Here is a 27,782-nt window from a genome sequence, read left to right on the forward strand (position 1 = left end):
GGGTAGCATACATGTAGACTTATTATTCTTCTCCTACATAAGATACTCAAGTACTGTTCCATGTACATGTAAATAGAATGTTAAATCATAGGAATCGTTATTATGCTCAGTATTAATTTCCTTTTTCTTCTGATATATATATATATAGATATAGTAAATCATACTTGGACAGTGTCACAATAAATGAATACTTCTCGGCCCTATAATCCATTTGAAAGTAATGATACACAATATACACTACACCACCCACACTGACTTGCAAATCATGTACAGAAACGAAAATGAGTGAAACAGTAAAACACATATTCTACATGACAACCTTGCCATATACACCTCAGGTTTTTATCAGTGGGTATAGTATTCGGAATGCAAAGCATACTTCATGAAAATATTTCCTTCTGAATTAATAAATAAGAAGAACAATAATATTTTTTAGATCACAAAAATGCTAGTTACTTTTTTGTAAATCTACACGTAACTTAACATACATTAGAAATTTCTACTTAATGGAAAACACAATTCCTAAATAAGGCTCATAAATTCATATTGTAGTTTCGTGACACATTTTTTAACAAAAGTGAAAAATCTAAAATGAGAATTCAAACAAAACTTTTAATGAACCAGATTGCACTGTCTGTTCTTCAGCACCTTCGACAGAATATCAATTTGAAATGTATAAAATTACTTCGATATTCTTCAAGAAATAAAATTCATAGTAACATAATGACATATGATCTCTTGATGACATAAGAATTATCAATAAATACATAATATATCTCTCTATGTAGTATGCTTTCATTGCCCTAATAATCTCTGTCCAACTCAGCATAGTTTGTTGGATTGACGGTTCTGATGTATTTCTCTGGCGTTGTATTCTCTGCTACAACGTCACAGGCTTATGTTGCTGGTTCGAAGGATATTTGGTATAAGTTGTAATGAAGTCATGCTGAAAGTGAGCATAACTGATTTGACTGATAAAACTTGTCTCAATTTGGAAGCAAACTCTTTAGTTCACTTCGTTCTACTCTTTTTAGTGTAATCTCAGAAAAATGATACTTTTTTCCACAGGATGGGATTTTTAAAAGACTTAAACCCTGTTAAAAATGTTTGTTTTTTATCATGAACTACAGGAATTGTCTCTAGTACAATCAACTATTTCTATTTTAATTGAATGAAACAGTTCTGTAAATTTCTATTCTGAAATGTGATGCATACAAATCCATTAATATGTTAACCACAAAAACAAACAAAAATGCTAGGTTTCAAGCTATGAGACCCAAATCTGTTCCTAATGGATTCAATGAAGTTTTAAACAATTGGTTCACTGCTGCTCTTAATTCTTTACTTCTACAGTCAAACCTGTCTTAGTTGGCACCTCTCTGTAATGGCAACCTGTCTATAGTGGCCATATGTTTTGTTTCCCTTGAGAAAGAAATTAGCATTTTAGAACCAGTCAAGAAATGTCATCTGTCTACAATGGCCACATTTTCTGTTCCTCTTGGTGAAAATGTAAATGATCTTAAAGGGATCGTTTAACAATGTTAAATTTGAGATGCACGGCCGTACATGTTATCAGTGTCTGTGATATGGTGTTATATTGAAGCCCTAGAAAAATTGAGCTTCAAAATTATCAAGAAGTGCCTCAAAAAAGTAAAAACCTTTGAGTGACCGGTTTTACCAAACTCATTTTCCCCAATAGACTGTAGTGTTATGAACACCGTTTGGCAAACACAAAATTTGATTTCGATTTTCAATCATAAATGTCTTGATAATCAGACAGGCGATGGGCTTGTAAAAGTCATGGGGTTCCTGACTGACCTTAAGGTTTATAATTATCATTGCAGCATGAGCTAAGATAGTGTTACCGGATCCCTTTAATGACAGTATCTATTTCATTTTGCAGGTACATCTCGAAACTCAATTATGAAAAAAAAAAAAAATAAATAATGAATTGAACATTTCTTCCAAATATAAAACATAAATTCTAAATATTTTCATCTTCTACATCTTTGAATATTAACCATAATATGTAAAGTAGCTACATATGATGTATGAGAATAATTTTACCACACAAGCACTGTACAAATGTTAATAATTTATTTATATGCTATGTCAAATACTGATTAAGGAGGTAGCAAAAGAGTGAAATTGGAACAGCCTATAGAGAAGGTAAAGCTTTCAAGAAAACACTCGCAATTGTAAAGAAAATACACAAATTTTTTGGAGCAGACTGCCCTCTTTCTGCTACAAAAGAACTTTTTGATGTTTTCATGCTTTCATTTTCGAGAAGACCTAAGGAAAAAATAAATATTGTAATGCTATCTTTGTACTGGTGACAAAATGAAATGAAAATGATAATCGTATTTCTCTTCTCACTTTGAAGACAATTGCAAATTCAGCTTGTAGGGTTTAATAATAATAATAATATTTAGCTTTTATATAGCGCTTAATACAATGTCTCAAAGCGCTTTACAAATATACTATTACCCCGGTCATTGGATTCAGGGCTTGCCCGCACACACTGTGTGCACAATCTCTACTCCCTGGGGAGCATTCCAGCCAGGCGTTACTTGACGCTCAAAAACTTTAAAGTTGTTTTTATCTTCCACACATCATACATCAACCCTCTGTGTTAGTACAAATAGCATCGCATATTACAAAAATTACAAACAAACACAATCCAGATTTTTTCCTCTTAAACAGACTGAAGAGTTTCCACTAAATACAAATATTTTCCCCACTTTCTTCCAGTACTAGGCACATATTTAACCCTTAGTCGTGCCAAACAATCTACATCAAATTGAGGTTGTGGAAACAAGAGAATTCTTCTATTGAGACCAGGAAGGGTATAGTCCATGACACTCTGGCCCGAATCACAAAGGAGGTTTAGATTTAACCCATGGTTTAAACCCTCATTTACATAACCCATGGTTTAAAAATAAGCACAAAATAAGCGTGACACAAGTCAGAGGTCCAATATAAGATGCGCGGAAGGCAATGTACGCTTATTTTGCGCTAATTTTTAAACCATGGGTTATGTAAATGAGGGTTTAAACCATGAGTTAAATCTAAACCTCCTTTGTGAATCCGGGCCATTGTGTTTAATGAAACAAAACAATGTTCTTCTGGCTTTGAGCACGTGAATTGAAATGGCTTTATTTTTACTTAGGATGCAAGCATTGTTTTATAAGTCTACCTGATTTGTGATCACGTCAATCTGTTGACACTTTCACCATAAATATGAGATTTTTTTTAATAAACAACATCTGGGCAGCAATTAATGGCAGTTTACATTTACTTCACAAACATGTTCACATCTTCAACATTTTCCACAAACAAAAGTCTACCCTGTTTTTAAACAATTAGTGTTAGCTGTAATAAAACCTACAATAAAAGAGAATACCTATCCATCGATTCAGATCTATTTCCATGTACCAGCAAAGAAGAAGATTTTTTTTCTCAAGAATGGGCAATCATCTGTCAGCAGATATATCTACTACATGTACTTTCAAAGTTTACCTACAGCTTGCGGATCGTTTCAACATATGAGATCTCAAACTACAGTATTTCATAAAACCAATGGAAATAGATAAAGCTATGTCATACAATCCCTTCAAAATACATGTAGTATGTGATGACAAGCAAACACTGAAAACAGTATAATGTAAATATGTTTATAAAACATGCTTTACTATTGTTATAAGGTCATAGGAAATAAGCAGTAATCATATTTTTCCTGGTATTGACACATGCTAGTGTACAGATTAATGTATTTTAAATATAAACGATACACTTTGCTTCTTTATGCTTTTAAATAATGAGAAAACCTTAGCCATGAAAACACGAACACACATTGCACTCGGCTAACTGCTCACTCGACAGTACAAGACAGTACGAGACACCATCAACACAGATTCAAACGTCGTCAAATATATTCTTGGGCTTTGCATTGGAGCTGAAGTTTGGACCACGCCTCGGAGGCGCTGCTTTGCCGTTGCTCGCCTTACCTCTGGAATAGTCACCAAGCCCATCCACAAACTGGGAGGCATTTTCTTCGTTGTAATCGACTGGCTCTTCATCACCCATGATCTCGACTTTATCATCTACTCGGTTTTTGTGTCTGGTGTATTTGGCTGTACAGGTATGCGAATGTGGAGATAAGAGCAAAGAGAAATATGGGTGAATTTCTTATACTTATATCAGAACCAAGAGAGTATTTTGAATTTACATGACAATGGGTAATTGATTTGATTATTTTACACATTTTTTGTCAACATGCAACATGCAACATGTTTATCTTGCAAAATGTAGCCTGCATGGGTGTAGAAATCGTTCTTCTTTTTCATCCTTCAAACTGATTCTTATTGAAAACAGTCTGAAAACAAAATAAAGATTCAGATTCGGATTCCTATGGCATAACAACATGCTACCGGCTGACGAAACTAACCTTTGGTTGATGCAGTGCTGTAGTTGCTATGTCCGGTGTCACTGTCCGTTCCTGATCCTCGGTTATTGAAGCGACGACTGTTGCGGTTAGCTTCAGCATTCTCCTGTAAACTAAATTTTGAAAAGGTCTTCTTCCTCTCTTCACTGTGGGCAGCTCTCTCCCTCTTCCTTTTTTCTGCAAAAACAAACGAGTAATTTATGTGACATCAAATACTCTGTTAAAGGCAGGTTATTTTACCATCTTTGGGTGAGGGCTTACATAGAGCGATTTCCAGTTCCTGTACCCAAGTATCATCACACGCGAGTCATGCAGTTCATGATGCATTGTGGGACATGGCTGTGGGACAAACACATTAGGGACTTTTAGATTTGCGTGGACTAATACGTGTGACGTCCATTCAAGGCAGTGCATTAAAAGGTCGTCGATTGTAGCAATCCACGTTGTCGTTGTGCAAATCTAAAAGTCCCTATTGGGACATTGTGGACAGCAGATGGCAGTATACATAGATCTGAAGTAGTGTCGGTACAAATACCCTGGCTTCAAAGAGAAACTCTAGCCTATAGTTATATCGTATGCCTTTCAAAATGCATCAGTCAATTACAATGATGACCAATCAAAGAGTTTGTGCAGTATGCATCTCTACAATTTTGGCCCTCAGCTTTGACTCGAGGCTTGTTCGTACCACACCACAATAAACAACTTACTGTGTCAGGGGTGATAGTGAGCACTAAAAAAAAAATAAGTTTTTTGTTTTCCCCTCAACCACGCCCCCCTTGAGTAAAAAAAAAAGAGGATTCGTGGGGAAAAAATGGCATCTAACAACATTTCCCCCCTTTCGAGTAAGAACATTGGGGAAAAAATAGGGCAAAATAGGGAAGAATAGAGAAAATAAGAGGGAAATCTGGAAAATCAGGATAAAATAGGGAAGGAAAAAAAAATTGGTAAAAAAAAAAAAAAAAAAAAATTCTGGATTTTTTTTTTTTTTAAAATCGGGAAGAAAAAATCGGGGAAAAATCGGGAAAAATTAAAAAAATCAGGAAACCGATTTATATCGGGTTTTTATCAGGCCTGTGTGTACAATATGAACAGCAAGTGGGGATTTAGATAAGTAGTTGCACACAACAAGGGTCCTATGCATACTCCTTCATCTGATCTGTGTATCAAACGATACAAAAAATATGAAGAGCAGTATGCTTTAAAGCCCCACTGCACTACAGGAGTATAGCTACCTTGCGCCCTCTATATATAACAAACAATGCCTAATTAATCTGTGACCGTTGGACCCCCCCCCCCCCCCCCGTGCCCTTTTTCTTATGTTAATTGAGAGCTGATTTGATGATATAACCACATGTCAGTGACCATGCAGGGAGGTCTAATCTCTCCTGGCCAAACTAGTGCAGATAGGCTTTAAAAAAAAACTTACAAATTGTGGGTTCTTTTTGGCATATACATGTATGTGAACAAGCCTCTGGATGTCCAGAATACTACTACAACTACTACTTCTACTACTACTTCTACTACTACTACTACTACTACTACTACTACTACTACTACTACTACTACTACAACTATTACTTCTATTTCTACCACTACTTCTACTACTACTACTACTTCTACTACTACCACTACTACTACTACTTCTACTGCTGCTACTACTACTGCAGTACTACTACTACTTCCACCACCACCGTCACCACCACCACCACCATCACCACCTCCACCACTACCACCACCACCACCACCACCACCATCAACACCATTAATACCACCACCACCACATGTATCACTACCACTACCACTACCATCACCACCACCACCACTCCACCATATGATTATACTGACTATAAAAAACTCACCCCTTTTCATAAGCTCCCTGCCCTCATCCACTAGATCTTTGGTCATGTCATCATCGCCCACAAACTGCTGGAAGCCGAGGCAAGAAAGGCACCTGCTGCCCAGGTCAAAGTATGTAGCCAAGCAGAGTATAGCTACCAGAATCGGGTAATAGATGTAGAACCCAGATGCCATGAAGGGTAGCACATCGATGTGACGACCCATGATCTACAAGAAGGCAGATGAGAATTTAAAGAATGAGTACTATGGTCCTTGAGGGTGGTTCACAAAGACTAAGACCGACCTTAAGTTGGACTTAACTATGGCAGGTCATTCATGCCACTAGCTCCTCTAACCATTCCTGGCATTGGTTTTTCAAGGGACATATAAATTGTGGTCATAAATCTACAGAATTTACATTTTTTGACATAATTGTTCATTATTGAAGGAAAAAATTATCATCTAAAGATCATAATTGAGAGACCAATAGTGAGAGCAACCAGTGGCATGAACAGCCTGCCATAATTAAGTCCAACTTTAAGTCGATCTTAGTCTTTGTGAAACACTCCTCTTGACATACAATTTCTCCTGAAGGCATACTGACAGGTCAGTAGTCAGTAGACCATGCAATTTCAGGGGAATGAATTACACATCTGCCACTCCAAACAAAAAACTAGATTGCAAACAGTTCATCTTCAAAACGATTTACATGTTATCTAAGAAAATGTCTCTCTATACATTATACTTATCAATTTATAAGCAACATAGGAAATCAAATTACGATATTGCCTGGATAACAAGTCTCACTTGATACATATATAGCGGCAGCACATAATGTAGTAAAGCAATTTGATGAGTTATCTTTCATTTGATAACCATGCTCTTGTTTGTAAGCTGATAATGGAGAGGTTAACCATAAGAGGGGTGGTACTATTAAAGACACTGCACACATACAGATACATGTAGCTGACAGATGCAGCTCAGAACATAAGTCATTGACATCACTTGAACCACTAACAAACTTCATTTAAGTGACTCGGTAACGTTGCCTCAGATTCTGAAACAAAACTCCTGGGTTTAGCTCATGCTGCAATCATAATTATAAACCTTTAGGTCAGTCAGAAATCCCATGAGTTTTACATGCCGATCGCCTGTCTGATTATCAAGATAATTTATGATTGGAAATCGAAATTTCATTTTTTGTTTTCCTAACGGTTTTTATTACACTACAGTTTATTGGGGAAAATGAGTATGGTAAAACCGGTCACTCAAAGATTTTTTACTTTTTTGAGGCACTTCATGAATTGTGAAGTGCAATGTTTTTAGGGACTACAATATCACACCATATCACAGACAGTGATAACGCGTAGGGCCATGCATCTCAGATTTAACATTGTTAAATGATGCCTTTAATGAGTGATGTAATGTCTCAAAGTTTCAATGGTCGAATGCATACTATCTGTAAACCCCAACTTGAAAGCAGGGGGGTGTTTCACAAAGATCCTAAGTTGAACTTTACTCTAAGTTGGACTTAAAAATTATGGACAGCCATTCGTAGGCTTAAAAGTAAATATATTAAAAAGCGAAAATTCAAGTATTTCAGACTTTTCATGAATTCCACATCAAGAACATGAAATGTCCCAGGAAAATAAAAAATATGAATGATTTAAATCAACATTTAAAACCTTTTAAAATAACTTTTACAAAATATTTTCAAGGATGCTTATATGGCTTTCCATAACTGTTAAGTCCAACTTAGAGATAAGTTCAACTTAGGATCTTTGTGAAACACCCCCCTGATGTAACACTGAAAAGCTGCTGGAGTGTAAACTCACCAGAGTATAGGATGTCTCGACCAGGTCCTCTTGTCCAGTCACATGATCATCGAGATGGATCATACCCAAGAAGTTGAGACAAAGAGGAGGAGTCAATCGGCACAGCATCCTGAGAAGTTAATATACAATTTAATAATGTTATGGGGCAAGTTTCAAGGTAATATTTCACAAACATCACTGTAATGCTTCCTGGGAGAAATTTCAATAGTTTGAACATATTTGTGGCTTACACCCAGTAAATAAGATCGATTGATTAATCTGTAATTGAAAAACAAGTCAGAAAAAATCTTGGAACCAGCGGGATTTGAACCTGCCATCTACTGCTTGCCGGACAGCGACTCTACCAGCTCGCAAGCAGTAGATGAAGAATCAAAATATATATTCACAGTACTGATGAAAAATGTCCCCCCCCCCCCCCCCCCCCATCCTTCCCACATTCAAAATGTGCTGGCAATAAAGTATGCCATGAAACATTGTTGATGGAAAGAAGAAAGAAAAAATAGTAATAATAATAATAATAATAATAATAATAATGATATTAATAATAATAATAATACTAATAATATTAATAATAATAATAATAATAAATAAATAAATAAATAAAGTAAAAAAAATAAAAAATAAATAAATATACATGTATGTTTGTTTTTAAATTAAAATAAATAATTTTTTTTTAAATATATATATATATACTGACAATGCCCCAGGAAAAAATATTATTGAGAGCAGCAGAACTCACATGCCACAGAAGAGAAGGCTACTCTCATCCGTCTGATGATGGGATGCCAGATGATAGTAGTTAAACACACGAACCTTGAAGACAGTGTAGTAGGAGCATACACACAGGTATGCTATGATGATGATACAGAGTACCTTTGGGAAAGAAAGAATTACTTTAATCAGAATTGGTGTTCAAAAGATGAGAATTAGGAGGGAGAGAATAAAAGCTTAAACAATCCTGCCAGTAATACACTGATGCGCAGATGGCACATAACAATCACAAATATTCAGACTCTTGACCAAAAGAATCAAAATTATAATAAAATACAAAAACAAAAAAATAACATGCATTTGGGGGAATGAATACAAAAATCAAAACAATGGGATGATAACAAAAAACCTTTCTTCTTAACTTAAAACACTTATAACTCAAGATTGCATGAGAACAGAGTGGAAACGATATTTTCAGCATTTACTCAATTGTAACGATTAGAAAGATAGATGAGAAATGTCATGTTTCTTCATTCATACGTTGAGATTTTTCCGTAAAATCATTTATGATGACAAAATATTCAAAGCTGATTTAAATGTATACTGTTATACTGTAATACCGGTAAGCGTTATGGCATATTATGCAGCTGTAAGTTTGTATATCATTCCATTCTTCAACCTTACCTCAATACAGAGGAAGTTGTAGTTTTCATTGGCCTTGTCAACGAAGATGGCGAAGAGGGAGAGAACGGGACTAATGCTGAAGAAGGTCATCTCAGACCAGATGACCATGAGGGAGAAGAGAGCCAAGACGACGGCTATCACCTTCATGGCTGTGGGTAAGAACCAAACTCGCCAGTACCATTCTACCGTAGGGGTGCAGATGAACTGCTCGAGGGTGTTGAATTTGGGGTCAAAGGTATGATGGAATTGACTGTGGTTGATAAAAAATAGACAGAAGATCATTAAGATTTGGGGGCAGATTGTAAAGGGCAGGGTTTCCAGATTGAGAGTAGAGTGCATCTACTATAACACCAGGGGAGTGTTTCACAAAGACTAATATTGAATTTAAGTTGGACATAACTATGGCAGGCCATTCATGCCACTGGTTGCTCTCACCATTGGTCTCACAATTATGATCTTTAGATAATATTTTTTCCTTCAATAACGAACTATCAAAAAGAGTAAATTCTGTAGATTTGTGACCACGATTTGTACGTCCCTAGAGAAGCCAATGCCAGGAATGGTCAGAGGAACTAGTGGCATGAATGGCCTGCCATAGTTAAGTCTAACTTAAATTCAATCTTAGTCTTTGTTGAACTTATCTCTAAGTTGGACTTAACAATTATGGAAAGCCGTTAGCATCTATGAAAATAATTTGTAAAAGTTATTTTAAAATGGATAAAATGTTGATTCAAAATCATTCATATTTTCTTTTATCAAGGAGATTTCATGTTCTTGATGTGTAACTTATAACAAGTCTAAAATACTAGAATTTCTGCTTTTTAATATATTTCATTTTAAGCCTACAAATGGATCTCTATAATTTTTAAGTCCAACTTAGAGATAAGTTTGACATTGGATCTTTGTGAAACACCCCCCTGCTTTCAAGTTGGGGTTTACAGATAGTATGCATTCGACCATTGAAACTTTGAGACATTGCATCACTCATTAAAGGCATCATTTAACAATGTTAAATCTGAGATGCATGGCCCTACGCGTTATCACTGTCTGTGATATGGTGTGATATTGTAGTCCCTAAAAACATTGCACTTCACAATTCATGAAGTGCCTCAAAAAAGTAAAAAATCTTTGAGTGACCGGTTTTACCATACTCATTTTCCCCAATAAACTGTAGTGTAATAATAACCGTTAGGAAAACAAAAAATGAAATTTCGATTTCCAATCATAAATTATCTTGATAATCAGACAGGCGATCGGCATGTAAAACTCATGGGATTTCTGACTGACCTAAAGGTTTATAATTATGATTGCAGCATGAGCTAAACCCAGGAGTTTTGTTTCAGAATCTGAGGCAACGTTACCGAGTCACTTAAATGAAGTTTGTTAGTGGTTCAAGTGATGTCAATGACTTATGTTCTGAGCTGCATCTGTCAGCTACATGTATCTGTACACCCCCCAGAAATGTTTGCATGTACTGTATGAAGCTCTTGGGGCAGTTAAGAATTCTAAGTTTCATGTAGCAAGATAACTGAATCACAACAGGGAAATTTGACATTTGCAAGTGTTGGGTTTTACAGTTTATCTAATTCTATGAAGAATAGATAATAATAATAATAATAATAGCTCGTTCTTATATAGCGCTTTTCAGGACCGGAGGCCCTCACAAAGCGATAAACATCTTATGTTTGTCACAAATAAATGCAAATCTGCATATGTACATGTATAATGTCTCCATATTTCTTATAACCCTTGCATATCAATAAACAGTTTTGGAGTATTTTCTCTTCTTTTTCTTTTTCTTTTTTTTAATCAGAAATTTTGTAGAAAAGTGATTTTAAGGGGGTAGATTAAAGATAAAGTGGAAATTCAAACAAAATATTTAGAAACTTAGAAAGCAGTATGTTTTTTTTCTAAGCTGTACACAATAAAAATGAACCAAATCTACATACATGTATATGCACACTACTTTGTTGAGTTTTATGCAACGTATCTAAAATATTGAATTATTGTGGTTTATATATAGAACTGAATGCTTACGATGTGTTGCCCTTTTCATTTCGTTGCAAGTCCTCTAGAAAGAATGCTCCCCTGACGAGGACCTTCCATTGCGTGTCTGCTCGATGTTTGGCTTGAACGGCAAACATGACTTTACTGTGCAGACGTACCAACTCATTCTCTGACGGCGGCTGTATGATTGAAACGATAATTATACATGGATTCATATGGCACATTTCCAAGACATATACATGCACATATTTAGTATAATATCAATCTGTTGGGCTTCCAAGAAATCCATCATCAATAACCAGAATGGATCGATAGAGGAAGCATAGGGATGGGTTAACTCTACCAACCTTCCATATCTTTCTATCATTCATTTTTCAAGGAGAATGGGACAGGTGGTCTGAACAACAGTATTAAACACACTAAGGCCTAACAAAAAAAGGTGTTGTATTGCCCTGTAAGTGCCAGAACATGGGTCGGGTGGTCGGGCGGTCGGGCGGATTTTTTTTTTTAAATCCCCTATAAACAGCGACAAAAAAACTCCCCCCAAATTATAAACATAATGATATAGTTTCTCATATATTACGTATTTGTACAATGTGTGATCAAAACGAATTTCCATGTATTCTTGTGAATTTGGATGAATGAAAAGAATTGAATTGAATTGAATTAGAAAGATCAAATGGTTACGGCGCATAACCAGTGTACCTGAACACGTTGGTCACCATACTCCTGGAAGTCATCCAAATGCTTGGTAAGGGAGTCCTGGAATTCGTCAGGGCATTTGGAAACCACCGTGTTGACATATTTGCGCAGAGGATGGTTGTATCTGACAGCGTCGGAGGCTCTGCGGATGTCCTGGTGCCAAGGATAAATACAAGTACCAATCAATACAGTGAACGTAGGAAAGGACCTACTGCGAAACATGTTAAAGGTATAGTAGACCAGTTCTGGAAATGCCCCCCTCTCAAAAAATGAAATGGAAGCTCGTAGTACCAATCATGTGAAAGAATATGTTTTGACTAATACGCGATGGTACAAATTTTGCTGGGAGACCGCCTACTACCGGGTAATTGAAATATTTGGTAAATTATCATATCGATCCAGCCAAGAGAGATATCGCAAATGCACTTCAACATTGAACATTTGGGCATACATATATATATATTTCTGCTTTTTTGCAAATTTAGGTTGAAGTAGTACCATCTAAACTTCTGAAGGCAATATTTTAAACAATATTGAAAGGATATTTTGCACCAAAAACCCTTGAACCCCAATTTTACCACTACTGGTCTACATGTATATCTTTAAGTGACAAGTGACATATACAAGAGTAACAAACACACACACAAACCTTTTATACTTCTACTACTACTACTACTACTATGTCTACTACTTCTACAACTGCTACAGACTGATAAAACTCATATATTCTATCCCCCAAATAAAAGAGTAACAAACACACACACAAACCTTATAAATGGTGGTACAACACATTTGAAAAAAAAAAAAAAAAATTCTGGATCAATTTACCTCCAAGATGTCTTCCAGATCTTCATCTGCCTCCGACTTCTCTGTGCTGAGCTTGGCCAGTAGGAAGTAGGTATGCTCGAGATTGTAACCTCGCTTGGACTCCCTCCAGCACTGACGAGGTACCTCCACCAGCCCGTATCCTAGCAACAGGATGAGGAGGAACAGACCCCAGGTGTTACTTGCTGTGATGCCGATGATCTGAAGCTGTTGCCTGTGAAGAAATACAAAAATAACTTGTTTCTAAAAAATGACTTGATGTTTTAATAGGCCTCGTAACATAATGCAACACCTGCGACGTTTTTCACCAGAACCTTTGACTACATATGCCAATAGCATCTTTGTCTACCTCTGATCTTAAAGCCACTCTGCACTAGTTTGGCCAGGAAGGATTAGAGGGATTAGCGTGGTCACTGACAGATGGTTATCTCATCAACTCAGCTCTCAATTAAGAAAAAGAGGATCATAGGGGACCAACAGGCCCCGCTTAGGCATGGTTTTCTATATACATGTAGAGGGAGCAAGTGGCTACAAGTAGTACAGTGGGGCTTTAATTGTAGCTAGCTGGGGTAGGTATCAAGAAGACAGCGTAATATTGAATGCCTGCCCAAATTAGCTAGACTCTGAATGGGAGGGGGGGGGGGGACAATGTTGATTGCCCATATGTGTTGATAAGATGACATTGATTGCACTGATTACATTGCAACCAAGTAATGTTGTTGATCATGATGATCAGTTAAAATCAATACTGATGTTGACACTGACAAAAAAGCAGCCTTAAAGGTACTATGTCCCATTTGCAAGCCAAAAAAATGAAAAAGTTAAATTCCACCTGCATTTGAAAGATAATACTAATTTAGAACTTCCCTAAAAAAGGTGGGGCTTGAAAATGTCTTCAAGTGAGAAAATAATGACTATTAGTTGTCAAATCGACTTTAGGGCTGTAGAGCCCAAAAGTAATAGTCTTGATTTTCAGACAATTGTACCGAATGGTCATACTTTTTATGCTGCGCAAAGATTCAATCAGTTTAATCTTGGCCATCACAAGAACTGGGTTATTGATGTAGACAAATGCTCATGTACCCTTTACAACTCTTTTCATGTATGTTATTGCCAAAGAAGAAAAAAAGCCAGTCAGTCACTCAATAGTGTCTGACAGTGAAATCTAGCAAGTAAACGGGTTTCCTTGCATAATTTGAATATGAGGACACTGCTAACGTTTAAATTTCACAGATAGGACATACATGACATATTCTTAATTCTTGCAAAGTTCTACAGAATTTGAGGTTGGCTGCAAAAGGGACATAGTACCTTTAAGGCTTGTTCTGATATGCCCAAAAAAAAAACTGTTGCATTTGTTACCGTTTATTACAAATGGCTACAAAGATCCTGCATGCACTTACTGAGCTCTGTGTTATAAGATACAAGACTGTGAATAGTCCAGGCATTTCGTGAAAAAAAAGGGGTCAACCTCCCACTAATTGCAACAGAAAGTCTGTCAACTGTTTTATACCCAGAAATATGTCCTCTATAACATATCAAAAGTCTTAAGGAATCCTAGTGGGGGAAAGTTCCGTGGCGGCCATTTTTCAAAATGGCCGCCATTTATAACTACTGTTGTACAATTCTGTGGATTACTTTTTAACAGCATCTCATTTTACCATGCATAAGGTGTCATATGAAAGACAATTACATTTCCTACAAGATGATACCTCATTCAATAGGTTTCGGGATGATTTGCTTACCAATTTTGAGCCAAAAGTGTGATTTTTTACCATTTTTTTCAAAAATATGAATTGCGCCAAAATATATATTTCTCCATATTTATTTGATTATTATGCTAATCAACTTGAGACTTGCTGAAAAACTGTTCAGCATCCTGGTTGATACCATATCCAAATTTCAAGTGTATTACTCTTCAAACTAAAAAGTTATAGCGCTCTAAAGTTGAAACTTTATTATGAGCCAAAATGGCAAATTCGGTTGCTAAGGGCTATCTTCTCCTTAGCAACGGTAACATATTGGCATGAGAAATATAATATATCATGAGAAATTGCTATCACCAAGCAGATGACTACTTTTATAGGAACTATGATGTCAAATGATGCATTTTCATCTATTTTAATGATAAATATCGCTTAGTTCCCGTTGCTATGGTAATAATATGCCTAGCAACCGATATAAAACTCATATTTTTGTTGTAAAGCTAATATTTCCCATATCTCTGCTTCTAAATAACATAGAGTTTTGATTTTAAGTGCTAAACATACATTTCCAGAGACAAGGAATCAAATTAATTAAATTTTAATGAGCTAAACCTAGCCAAAAAGCCGAAACGGCAGCCATTTTGCAAAATGGCCGCCATAAACCTGATATTTCGCAATATCTCCGCTTCTAAATGACTTAGGGCTTTGAATTTTAGGGCTAGGAATCCTTTGAAACACATTTCAATGAGCTAAACCTGACCAAAAAGCATTATTCTGAGGATGTGTCAACTATATACCATGGCATGCCGTATGCCTGATGGACAACGTACATGTATAGCTCATAATTATTATAATACTGCATGTAGTTACCATAGCATCAGACTACCGTCTTCGATCCATCAATCTTCCTCAAAAAGTCTAATCATCGTCATCACTGTCACATGCAACTTGGGTTGAGTTCGTGCATGCTGACCCTCTACAGTTGCCACATATGCCGCTGAGCACTCTATGCTCTGCTTCTTGCAGGTGCATTTCAGCAACATGCACTTCAGACTGCTGCAGTCTATCTGGCAGTTGCAGCGGATCATCTTGAGGAGCTCTTCCAGAGCTGGTGGCAAGTCCGTCCGTACGAGCACAATTACTCCTCCACTTCTTTCCCGCCAACCCCAGTCATCTGGTTGTAGCTCATCAGCTGCAATGCCCTTCCACTGCCGGACCTGGTAGTAGACACGAAGGCTGTGGTGTTTCGCTGCTGCTGATGTGGGCGGTAGACTTTGGTGTTGCACATGAGAAATGCTGGAGGCGACCTTCTAGCAGAACCGCTTTTGTCGCGCCACGTTGAGTGACTCTGTAGGCTTCCCATTGTACAGGCATGCCAGGGCTTTCTCTCCTGCTTCGATCTACAACATCATCGGTGGACGCTGTCGGTCTGTCAAACACAATTGCTGTACGTTAACGGAAGTGCGCACTGGTTTTGAATTTGTGAAGGGAAGCTCCCTTGTCAAAGCCATGCACGCAGGAAGTAGTATCACATCCCAGAAGAGCGTGCATGAAGAAAATGTGCTGTTATACATCGGGGCCTAACTGCTGTTTGACAGACTACATGTTCCAGACACGCGGTTTCTTCACATTCTTCTTTGGCTCGGGTTGGAAGAACAGGTCACATGACTCGAGGTTGGTGTGGTAGATGGGCAGGATGAGTAGATCTGTGTCATCTCCGATCAGCACAGTATCAGTGGTGGCTGCAGACTCCACTGCTTTCTGCACTATGAGGTGACCAGCGTCACCTGCAGCATGATGTGTCTGGCAGTTCTTTGCCCGTATTTTGGTGCTGAGCATGTTGATGAAGTGCTGCTTATTTGTCTTGTTTGCCAGGAATTGTTCCTTCTTCATTGTAGCCTGCATATCTTCATCAAACATCACCTTTGCTCCAGCATTCCCCTTGCTTGTGTTTGGTGTGCTGTGCCCTTTGTTGATGTACCATCATATCCATCAAACACGACTGTTGCCTGTCCATACTTCTTTGGGACATACTCTGTGTATTACGTGCAGATACATTTGTATGTTGAACTACGTGCCTATATGGAATGCGCTGAACAAGAGTCCCAACATCCAACACGTAGTGGACTTGGCCTGTGATTCCTGATGCATCCTTTGTCAGGAGTGTCCAGATAACATCTGCTAGCACTGGCTTCTGTGGCTGTCGGAGCAGCAGTGAGGAATCAAACAGAGTTGGTGGGTAACTGCACAGCTCATATTTGAACACAGACTCTAGAGCCTCTGTAGCTTTTGCAGCAATTGTCAGTCGCTAGAAAAGCAGCTGGGGATCCACTTGTACTGCCTCACCATCAATCTTTACTGCCGATTTCAAAGCCAAGGTGATGGCCTGATCCTTCCTCTTGAATGTGTAGTCAGCAGCAATTTGTCCATCCATGTTGGTCAGGATTGCTGTTCCAACAGGTTTTGCTGAATCCACATTGACTTTTCTGGTTGCATGTACCCTGTCGAAATGCTGCGCAAGCTCGGATCTGAGCTGAAGGGTTTTCTCTCTTTCAGACAGCTGATAACTGCATGTGTGTCTTTCATGTCACGTGCTTGTCTAGCATTTGTCATGTCCTTATTTTGTTCACCAGTGTTATAGTTGACACCTGTGAGCTGTTGAATAGCACTGTTGACTTCAGCACAGGCAGGCATGGAGAGCAGCCATATGAGACGCTGTTGCTCTGTCATGCCTCGCCTTCTCGTCAGGCCACCGCTGGCCGTCTTCATACTCCTCATTAGGACCTGTTCGATGGTGAGGTCTACGGACAGACCAGCCCATAGGCGCTCAATTCTTCTGACAAAATGGAACCCTTCTTTGAATCGTTGGTACACATCTGGATGTTCATCCTTGAGCATGCTCATTTGCTGCACATAGAGGCGGATTGATTTGGTGTAGAGGTTGTGCCCAGAGGCTGCCAGGTAGGGCAACATTTCTGACACAGCTTCAAGGTGCAACGCCCAGTTGCCAATGCGCTCTGCTCTCATAAACTTCCGTAGTATGTCAACCATCTCCATGTACTGTAGCCAAAGTGTGGCGGTCCTAGAGGACTTCAATGATTCGGTTTTGGCCCAGAGGAGCTTCTTAATTCTGGTTAAAACATCAGCTTGGCAGAACTCCTCTGCAGACACAGAACCTTCGATCAGATTCTTGTAGAGGGCAGCACGTTCATCCAGATCAGCGTTTCCATGCAGTTTCGTTTGTCGTAGGCTCATCATCTGGTGGCACTGTTGCCTCATTGGTCTCCTCCACTTCATGTGGATCTGCAGATGGTTGAGGGAGTGGCATACCAAGTGCGTCTGGCAAAATCAAGGCGTTCAGTGCTGCATCAACAAGTAGATGTCCTTGTATTGCTCGTGCAATAGCCTTGCTTGACATCATGTGTACCACCGCGTTATCTGCATAGATTGCTTCACAAGAAACTCATTTATGTCTGTCTCAATGATCATGAGGGCTAGCCACCATAGTGGTTGGTCAAAGGTGATGATGGGCGTAACACCATGGCGACAAGCATGCTCACACACAAACTTCAATGTGGAATAGATGCAAGTGACATCGCTGGGATTCATGTCGATCATTGGGAGAAACATCACCCATGATTTCCAGGGGTGGTCACTATGATGCACTAGCTGCATCAGTCCAGACCATGCCGGTCTTGGTGAGGTGAACATAATGGATGTCTTCCACATGAGATCAAGGTCTGCTGTTGGGCCCTTTGCCTTCATGTTGACCACCTTCTGGTATACCAGTGTTGTCATACCGCGGCTCTCTTCTTTGTGGTAATGGATAGGAATTCGTCCCACCGTGGAGATATCGCTGGAGGTGACCTGCGCCCTGAGGGTAGGTCTGCTGGTCTTGGTGGCTGGGGTTATGGCAGCAATCATCCCCATGCCATGGAATGTATTGTTACCATAAAGGGTACAGATGTTGTGGTCTACATTGTCTGCAGCATACTGGACAAACTCCGAACTGAAATCAGGTATGTCTGTTCCATGAGACATCACAGCATTAGTTAACACTGCAGACCTGGTGGTACACTGCATCTGCAGCATGAAGGTCATGCACATGGAGGACACGGGCTTTGACTGTTTCTGGCATCCTTCCTTTCGTCACAGGATTCCAAGATAATGTCCTTGAATAATTATGACCTATACCTTTACGTTGTCCATCAGGCATACAGCATGCCATGGTATAGAGTTGACACATCCTCAGAATAATGCTTTTTGGTCAGGTTTAGCTTATTGAAATCTGTGTCATTGGATTCCTAGCCCCAGAAAATGTACGTTTTACACTAAAATTCTAAGCCTTTAGAAGCAGAAATATTGGGAATTATCAGGTTTATAGCAGCCATTTGGGAAAATGGCTGCCATTTCGGCTTTTTGGTCAGGATTAGCTCATTGAAATGTGTTTCAAAGGATTCCTGGTCCCAGAAAATGTATATTTAGCACTGAAAATCAAAGCCCTAAGTCATTTAGAAGCGGAGATATTGTGAAATATCAGGTTTATGGCGGCCATTTTGCAAAATGGCTGCCGTTTCGGCTTTTTGGCTAGGTTTAGCTCATTACAATTTAATTAATTTGATTCCTTGTCTCTGGAAATGTATGTTTAGCACTTAAAATCAAAACTCTATGTTATTTAGAAGCAGAGATATAGGAAATATTAGATTTACAACAAAAATATGAGTTTTATATCGGTTGCTAGGCATATTATTACCATAGCAACGGGAACTAAGCGATATTTTTCATTAAAATAGGATGAATATGCATCATTTGACATCATACTTTCTATAAAAGTAGTCATCTGCTTGGTGATAGCAATTTCTCGTGATATATTCTATTTCTCACGCCAATATGTTACCGTTGCTAAGGAGAAGATAGCCCTTAGCAACCAAATTTGCCATTTTGGCTCATAACAAAGTTTCAACTTTAGAGCGCTATAACTTTTTAGTTTGAAGAGTAATACACTTGAAATTTGGATATGGTATCAACTAGGATGCTGAACAGTTTTTCAGCAAGTTTCAAGTTGGTTAGCATAAGAATCAATTAAATATGGAGAAATATGTATTTTGGCGCAATTCACATTTTTGAAAAAAATGGTAAAAAATCACACTTTTGGCTCAAAATTGGGAAGCAAATCATCCCAAAACCTTTTGAATGAGGTATCATCTTGTAGGAAATGTAATTGTCTTTCATATGACACCTTATGCATGGTAAAATGAGGTGCTGTTAAAAAGTAATCCCCAGAATTGTACAACAGTAGTTATACATGGCGGCCATTTTGAAAAAATGGCCGCCATGGCACTTTCCCCCACCCGGATTCCTTAAGACTTTTGATATGTTATAATGGACACCTCCAAGAGCACAAAACAGTCGAGACATTTTCTGTTGCAATTAGTGGGAGGTCATATCAAATTATGCCTGGACTAGAAGCATATTAATACTCTTTATGTCACAACAAACGCAGAGGTTGTGCCGCATCATATCTCAACGGGGCTTTACTCAATGTTAATGATCAGTGATGTCATGGAAAAAAAGACGATAGGTAAAGGCTGCTGGCTTCACTATCAGGCCTAAAAAAAGATGTTGTATTGCCCTTTTTTTTAAAGATTTTTTTTTTTTTACCCATTTAAAAAAAAAAAATGTATTATAGCATTCAAAACTGAGAAATATAAGCCCAAAGAGGGAGTTTTAAAAAAAAAAGTATTAAAAGAAAGATTTCCGACCGACCGACCGACCAACCGACCCAAGTTTTGACAATAAAGGGCAATACAGCATCTTTTTTTAGGCCTCATAAATACTGTTTGGCATGCTCACCTAAGAAATATTATAATTTGGGCACTGATAAGTGTCTGTTATGCTGATTTCCATCCATGTCTAGAATTGATAACCTAGGCCACACTTATTTTCTCCTGTGCACTACTTACCCACTTAATTGGAGTTCAGGTTTGGCCGCCACACAGATGAGAAGGACCCCGAAAATGAGAAGATAACTGCCATACCAGATGGCGTTCTGCACCAAGATAGTTTTCAGCTTGCCTGCAACTGTAAAGTCACCAGCTTGTGTGTACGACTTCATGAAGGGCATAATGAGCCTGTAAACAGAGAGAGAGACAGAGAGAGAGAGGGAGGGAGAGACAGAGAGAGAGACAGAGACAGACAGACAGACAAACATGCAGAGACAGAGAGAGAAAGAGAAAGAGAAAGGGATAGAGAGAGAGAGAGAGAGAGAGAAAATGAATTTATAATTTATTTCTAAGATAATGGTTCTTCAACAAGCTTATTAAAGGTACATGTACAAATAACTGTAAAATTGGCAGCTTGGGTGTACAAATTTATGAAGGGCACAATGACCCTGGAAATACAGCAAACAAATAATAAACTATAAATGTTCTTTAAAATGTGTTCATCAATAAAGTTGAAGGTATTACTTAACATTGATAAATTAATTTGTAACATGACACATCAAGTAGTTCAATAGTTAGTTTTATATGTAATAAAATGTAAAAGGAAATTACATTTCTGAGGATTATCAACAAAAACGTGACATTGTTTATAATTTATGTTGATTTCCCTAAGCAAAATATGAAGTCTGTTTGGAAAGAAGTTTAAAAATTTAAATAATCATAGATACATGTAAATGTACATCATAGTGTAAGGATTTTTGAAAGAATTCAACTCCATGTTTTTCGAAATATTAATCTTACTGTCCAGTATCCACCAAACAGCAAAAGCACCAACCTTGTCATATTCATCATTATCATCAATCAAAATAATAAATCTAATCTAAATCAACATTTTGATTCATGATGTCAAAGATATTGTCAAGCACTACCCACTATGGGTACAGGGTGTCTAAATAGTAAATACATGTAACGTGCAACAGTTTAATGTCACTGCAACTCCTGAATTGGAAGCGTTCTCATGAAATGAATTCTTGCCTCCCCCTTGAAACCTCCTTCAAGTGCAACGAGCCATCAACACATGCATTGCTGTTACAATCTTAACTCTTTAATGACTGACTTTCTTTTGTGTGTTGAGATCAATGATTGTACATGTACAGGGTGTATGGAATCAATTGAATTAATATTTGATTTTGAACAATTGCCAGATGGGATGTATTGAATTGATTTCCCCATTAGCTCAAAAGCACCAGATAGACAGTCCCAGTGGAGAACAAACATGTAACTTGTAAGGAGTAATGCTAAATTATGTAAGATTACAATCAGCTTGTTTGCTCATTTTGAGGGGCAAACTATTTAAAAATCACACTTGCTTTAAATACGTGACCATGTATCTACATGTATATAGGCAACTAAACTGTATCTGTTCAATTATTGAATCATATCTTTAAAATTTGGGGCATGTGCAGCAAGTTTTAGTTAAATCTACATACATGTATGTATAATCTCTACTGCCAAGTTCATGACTTATCATACACACAGCATGAAAACAATCAGTAGATATCTGTTTCCAGCAAAAAAGAGAGGAAGATAAACACTATCGATTACATGAACCGGGAAATTATATTAAAACTGGGAGGGAACCATAAATGTATAAATAAAAGGGTAACCAAAGAAAATAATGAAGGATTCTAAAGGCCTTCAATGACACAAATCAACCAATTGTTCGCTGGCTGAATGCAATAGTGTAAACTACGGCTTAAATGTGGTGCCACAATAGTATCATCTACCATTCTCCTGTTTGTGTATGTTTAAAAAAGGTCAAAGTCAAAAAATCAAGTACATGTACGTAGTCAAATATCAATTAATATTTGATCACATACATTGTGTAATCATTATGACTCATGCTGTACATACTTTATCTCTACATTACAATCAACCCCAGATATGATCTTGCTCTAACCTTCACAAATCATAAACTGTACAATAAATCGGCACTTAAAAAAAAAAAAAAAAGCCGTGTATACGAGTACGAGATATCGCACCCGAGTAGTTGTCAACAGTGCGAGTACTCAAGTATTCAAGTACTCATTGCAGCCTTACAGCAAAAGCTAATGCTTGTCTGATCATAATCAGCATTGGGGTAAAAATCATCATTTTACAAATAAAGGGGCTACATGTATAACAATGTACTTTTCAGTCAAACTATTCTGTTAATGATTTATAAAAAGTAATTAACTACAAAATCTAGTATTTAATTATTTTTCTTATACATGATGAATTTCTTCCAGATATTATATGGGCAATTTATGATTTATTAGCCCCTGTTTATTGATTGGTCTATCAACCTATCTATCTATCTACAGGTATCTATCTACATGTATTTACATGTACAGTACAGTATATATTTTAGCTCGGCCTCTGTTTCTAACATATTTCACAATTTGATAGTTTACCCAGTCAAGGTTTCAGTGACACAAAGACGTAACTCCATATTTTGCCAAAATGAGTTTTTGATATCAAAATGTTTAGAAAATGTGGGCTTTCCAGGAAACACAAGGACTTACAATGTAACTCCAACCAACACCCCATTGAAGTCAATGGCCGTGAAACATAGACTCATGTGCTCAGTGACACATAAACCACTTTTTCTCAAAATGGAGTTACGTCTTTGTGTCACTGACCTCTCGCTGTGAGTACAAGGACAAGGTCACAAATCCTACAGAATTTACATTTTTTGGTAAATAATTATTTCAGGATCTAAATATCATAATGGTGAGAGCAAACAGTGGCATGAATGGCCTGCCATACTTAAGTCCGACTCCAACTTTAGGTCGATCTTAGTCTTTGTGAAACACTCCCCTGATGTGAGACACTACATGTATGTTTGCTATCAATCATAACAATGTTTGCTCACGTTGAGCTTAGCCTGACAAGCATAGCCAACTACATGTGTGTTTAGAAGTACTCTAGCTCTATGGTGAATCAATATTATAGACCTAAAGTACAAAATAAATGTGATGTCCAATGTAATGCTGGTTAACAAAGAGAAACACTTATTAGTCAAAGATTTTGAAGAGAAGCAGCTGAAATAGGAATGATTCTGGCAGGACACTCCTATTTTCATTGCACTAATAAAAATCGTCAACAGATGATTTCATCTTCCATAGAAGAAGACTCATACATGTATCAGAGTCCATGGACATATGGTCCTACTTTTTGCCCCAACTTAACTGAATGCCCCAAAAAGAATTATGTACAGGCTATCTGATGTAATCTGGGTTAAAACAAACTGGGGGGAGCGAACCTTCACTCATGCTGGGCCTTCATTATGGAATACTCTCCCTCAATGGATTAAAAATAGCAGCTCTGCTAACAATCTTAAGAAATATCTGTTTAATTTAGCTTATAATTGATTACCATAACCTTTCATGTCTGTACCTTTCTTATTGCACTTTGTATAAATGTATTATGTACATATTTCATCTCTTGCACAAGCTGCGCCTTGAACATTTGACTGTTAAGTGGCTTTGGCGCCTTATAAATCTTATGTATTATTATTATTATTATTATATAAATATATTTGTACATGGATAATTCCATAACCAGTTACATACATGTACATGTACATGTACACTGTATTTGTGGCTCTGAGTAGAGACTTAAAAAGTGGAGTATGATTGTCAAGTGATTCTACACTGTAGGTATGATGCAATATTACGTTTGGAAATCACTTTACAATCTCACTCCCCTACTTACCGGTAAGTCTTTACTCAGAGCCACAAATACATGTGGGTTCATTGAATAACTGGGACACCCAAAAAATGTCACATAGTGGTTCCCTGATTTATGGAATTACCCACATGAAGTACACATTCTTGAACACCCATCAACTAAAAAACATGCCACTTACCACGTCAGCACAAAGGTAGTCCAATAGACGATCTTCCAGATGATGGGAAGGATATCTTCCGGGACGTAGCTCCAGGGTTTCTTGCACTGCTCCTCCGCTAAACTCCTCCTATCCCTCAAAGAACCCTCTCCTCCTCCAGTTAAATTCATCAGGGATGCATTTAGCATCAGGTTAGTCGTACCTAGGGCACTGTCGGTGTGCCCTACCTGGGTCAGCTTTGCATGAAGGTCCGTTGTAGGGATTTGTTGGAGGGGCGGTGAAGCAGGAGTCACGTCCGGTACTGTGGGGGATTCGGCAGCTTTCATGCACTGCAAATAAAATGTCTGAAAACAAACAACACAATATTGTTAATGATGAAGCTCAGCTTTTTATGCACTCCCAATACACATTGTATATTACCTATTCTAGAATGATATCGCTTTACTACAGGTATGTCTGCTTTGATTGAATATTTATCAATTTCCTCAAATGTTGAGACTGAGTGCAGGTACATGTAGGCAAAAATGATACTTAAAAAAAAAGATCATTACTTTTCGCAATTTCAATACAATTATCAACATTTTCAAAAGACATTGTCGATCATGATCAAATGGAGTCTGCATAACGAGTCACAAAAATAGTGTAAGTTTTATGATTTTCTCATTGAAAAATGAAAAGTTTTGAGGTAATAGAGTTTTCCGCGATTTTTCGTTCGAAATTGCATTTTCCGTTTCAAATGGTCATTTTCTGAATTCCATCCGTTTTCCGTGATCGCGGAAAATCAGTGTCCCTATACATTATCATATGGACTCACCGTTGTAACATCGAGAGGTAACATGAAGACGATGATGAGAGAGAAATACCAGGAGATGAAGGTTGCCAAGGTAACGGCAGGATGCTGCTTGCGCCAATCTCCATACTTGTGGAGGAGGTACGCAGCGAGCACAAACACACAAAGGATCTCGGTCACAAGGGGGCCAACGCTCATTGTGACTCCTACTCTTTGTCTAGTCTTGCAGTTCCTTTGTAACCGATGAATTCATCAAACATAATCTCCTTGCTACGATGAATGAATCAAATCTAGATCACAGCTACATGTAGGGAAGTTCTTCTCTTCTTCGCATGTGAGACAAAAGGTCCAGTTATCGTCTTTGATAATATTCAGCCATGTAACTATACTTTTACTTGTGTCACTAAGCTTGCAGAGCTGAATGAGCAGCATCAATAATTCCGACCTATTTTACAGCTTTCTTAGTAAGCATCTCATTTGCTGGTGATAGTAAGAGCCAAGGAGTAGCCAATACCAGTTACGCTTCCAAGAATGTTGACTTGTGATCGATGGCCTGCTCTATGGTGCTGATTCAGACTATTTCTGTAAAACCAATACAAAGAGGGAAACAAGTTTATTATTTTATCTACACTGTATATAATTGACCTTACCAAATCTATACAACATGAGCTATTCAACTAGTAAAGAGGTAAAATGTGAATTATAAAATTCCATACCTATTTACTATTTTCAAGCTCATAATCTATAAGCCCTATATTGGGTGTTTTAAAGAGCTAGGCTCCCAGATCTATGCCTACATGTTCCTTCTTTCAGCATTTCAAAAATAATAATAATAGTAATAACAATGATAATAAGTAAATAGATCAATAAAACAATGAATCATACATATAAACAAATGATATCAAAAGATAAAAGATACAAATGTGTGTTTTAAGAGGAATGTATAATTTTGCTTATCATGTCAAGCTCCTAGAACTAGTTTAGAAGCTATCCCTGGATGATGTTACGCTGTGTGTCAGTCAGTGCACAGTGTGAGGTGCCACGGTGAAGTAAATAAAAGCAGATTCACATACACTGTAGTCGACATGTATGTCTCTATATGTGTGAACTGTGAACCGTGCAAGTGAATATGCTTCAATGTTTATAGCATGTTTTTTATAAGTCTTTGTTATGATCCACACACAGGACCATTTAAAGGCAATGGACTTCAGAACTTAGACTCTTCAGAGAGATAAAAAATTTGGGGCATTATCATGAAATAGGAAACCACCATTTGCTTCGCAAGGTAGCAAAAAGTTTCAATTAACCACTTAAAAGCCAAATTAGGCAGGGAAAAATTGCCTCGTTACTGATGTTGTTTCTTTTGTAAGCTAATTTAGATCTTAAAAAGGCTAAGCCAAGACTATTAAGTCAGTAAGTGCACGTCTGACTCTGAGACTGTCTCTCACTCAGCCTCAAACTCAAAGTCAAAATCAAATGGAGAGTCTCCCAAATATCTGTACATCTGTCTGTGACGTACAATCACCAGCACTTGGTTGTCGCATACGTAGAAAATAGCTTGGATTAATTAGACTACAGTCGCTAACTTAAATAACACACGCGCGCCGGCACCCCACCGTCGGTACGGTATGCAATTGCATCGTGCAGCATTTTGCCGTGAATCTTGTGAGAAAGTGTATATTTAATATATTATATGGTTTTGTTTTTAGGAAAAAATACCTCAAAAAAGATAAGAAAATTGACATGAAACACGCCACGTAAGAAACAAAACGACTTTTAAATCATGACAATAACTGTCTTGAACAATTGATATAGATTTAGACCTAGTCGATTTTCAGTATAATTTAGTACGGTATCTCCACGCCAGAGTTACGGGTCAAAGTCTGGATACACTTCTGAACTAGCGCCCAGATCATCACACTATACTAAAAACACTAGCTTCTGCATTTTTCTGCACCCTTCTGTAACACAGCTGCCAAGCCCAGCCCGGGCCCGGCACCACCACAAGCACAAACTGAAGACGATGCAGCTGCATGTAGACTATGTGTATGTACACCGTGTGTTGTCTATTGACCCTCGATGTCTGCTGTGTCGATAATGCATCTGGAAAGCCTAAACTCTCTCTCTAAAATACAAACAAAAATTAACACGTCATAAAACGTAGGTTGGTATTCTTACAATTATCCATACTTACTTCAAGCACATTCAGAGATGATATAAAATGATAAATTTATGGCAGAATTACAATTGTTCGCGATGAAAATTGGTTGATCGAAAGCATCCACGTAAATGTCAGCAACAGCGCCAGCTGGCGTTGGCATAACGTCAGGTATTAACAAACAACAATATCAGAAAAACCTCCCTTTGTCCTACCAAACAAAATTAAGAATGAATAACAATCTATACAACAA

At 37.7% G+C, this 27,782-nt stretch overlaps 1 protein-coding gene across 1 annotated transcript; it reads right to left on the bottom strand.

Moving 5' to 3' along the window:
• On the bottom strand, window positions 1-27,675 carry LOC585465 (LMBR1 domain-containing protein 2). The gene is made up of 13 exons (XM_030996022.1): window positions 27,566-27,675; window positions 25,396-25,953; window positions 24,603-24,925; window positions 20,714-20,881; window positions 13,048-13,258; window positions 12,223-12,372; window positions 11,548-11,696; window positions 9,511-9,760; window positions 8,855-8,988; window positions 8,116-8,224; window positions 6,304-6,508; window positions 4,448-4,621; window positions 1-4,133 (listed from the first exon to the last, which is right to left on the bottom strand). The coding sequence occupies exons 2-13, from the start codon at window positions 25,567-25,569 to the stop codon at window positions 3,916-3,918; spliced, it is 2,265 nt and encodes a 754-aa protein (XP_030851882.1). The 5' UTR covers window positions 25,570-25,953; window positions 27,566-27,675; the 3' UTR covers window positions 1-3,915.
• Window positions 27,676-27,782: the final 107 nt, after the last annotated feature.

Source organism: Strongylocentrotus purpuratus, unplaced genomic scaffold (assembly GCF_000002235.5).
Source record: "Strongylocentrotus purpuratus isolate Spur 01 unplaced genomic scaffold, Spur_5.0 spur5_scaffold_3, whole genome shotgun sequence".
NCBI classification, from domain to species: Eukaryota; Metazoa; Echinodermata; class Echinoidea; order Camarodonta; family Strongylocentrotidae; genus Strongylocentrotus; species Strongylocentrotus purpuratus.

Excerpts from the sequence above, each read along its gene's own strand:
- LOC585465 (XM_030996022.1), bottom strand. The coding sequence starts at position 25,569 with ATGAGCGTTGGCCCCCTTGTGACCGAGATCCTTTGTGTGTTTGTGCTC. Across the intron at positions 11,697-12,222 it reads ATGGTGACCAACGTGTTCAG|CCGCCGTCAGAGAATGAGTT; the intron begins GTACACTGGTTA and ends TCAATCATACAG. Across the intron at positions 4,134-4,447 it reads CAGCACTGCATCAACCAAAG|CCAAATACACCAGACACAAA; the intron begins GTTAGTTTCGTC and ends ATACCTGTACAG.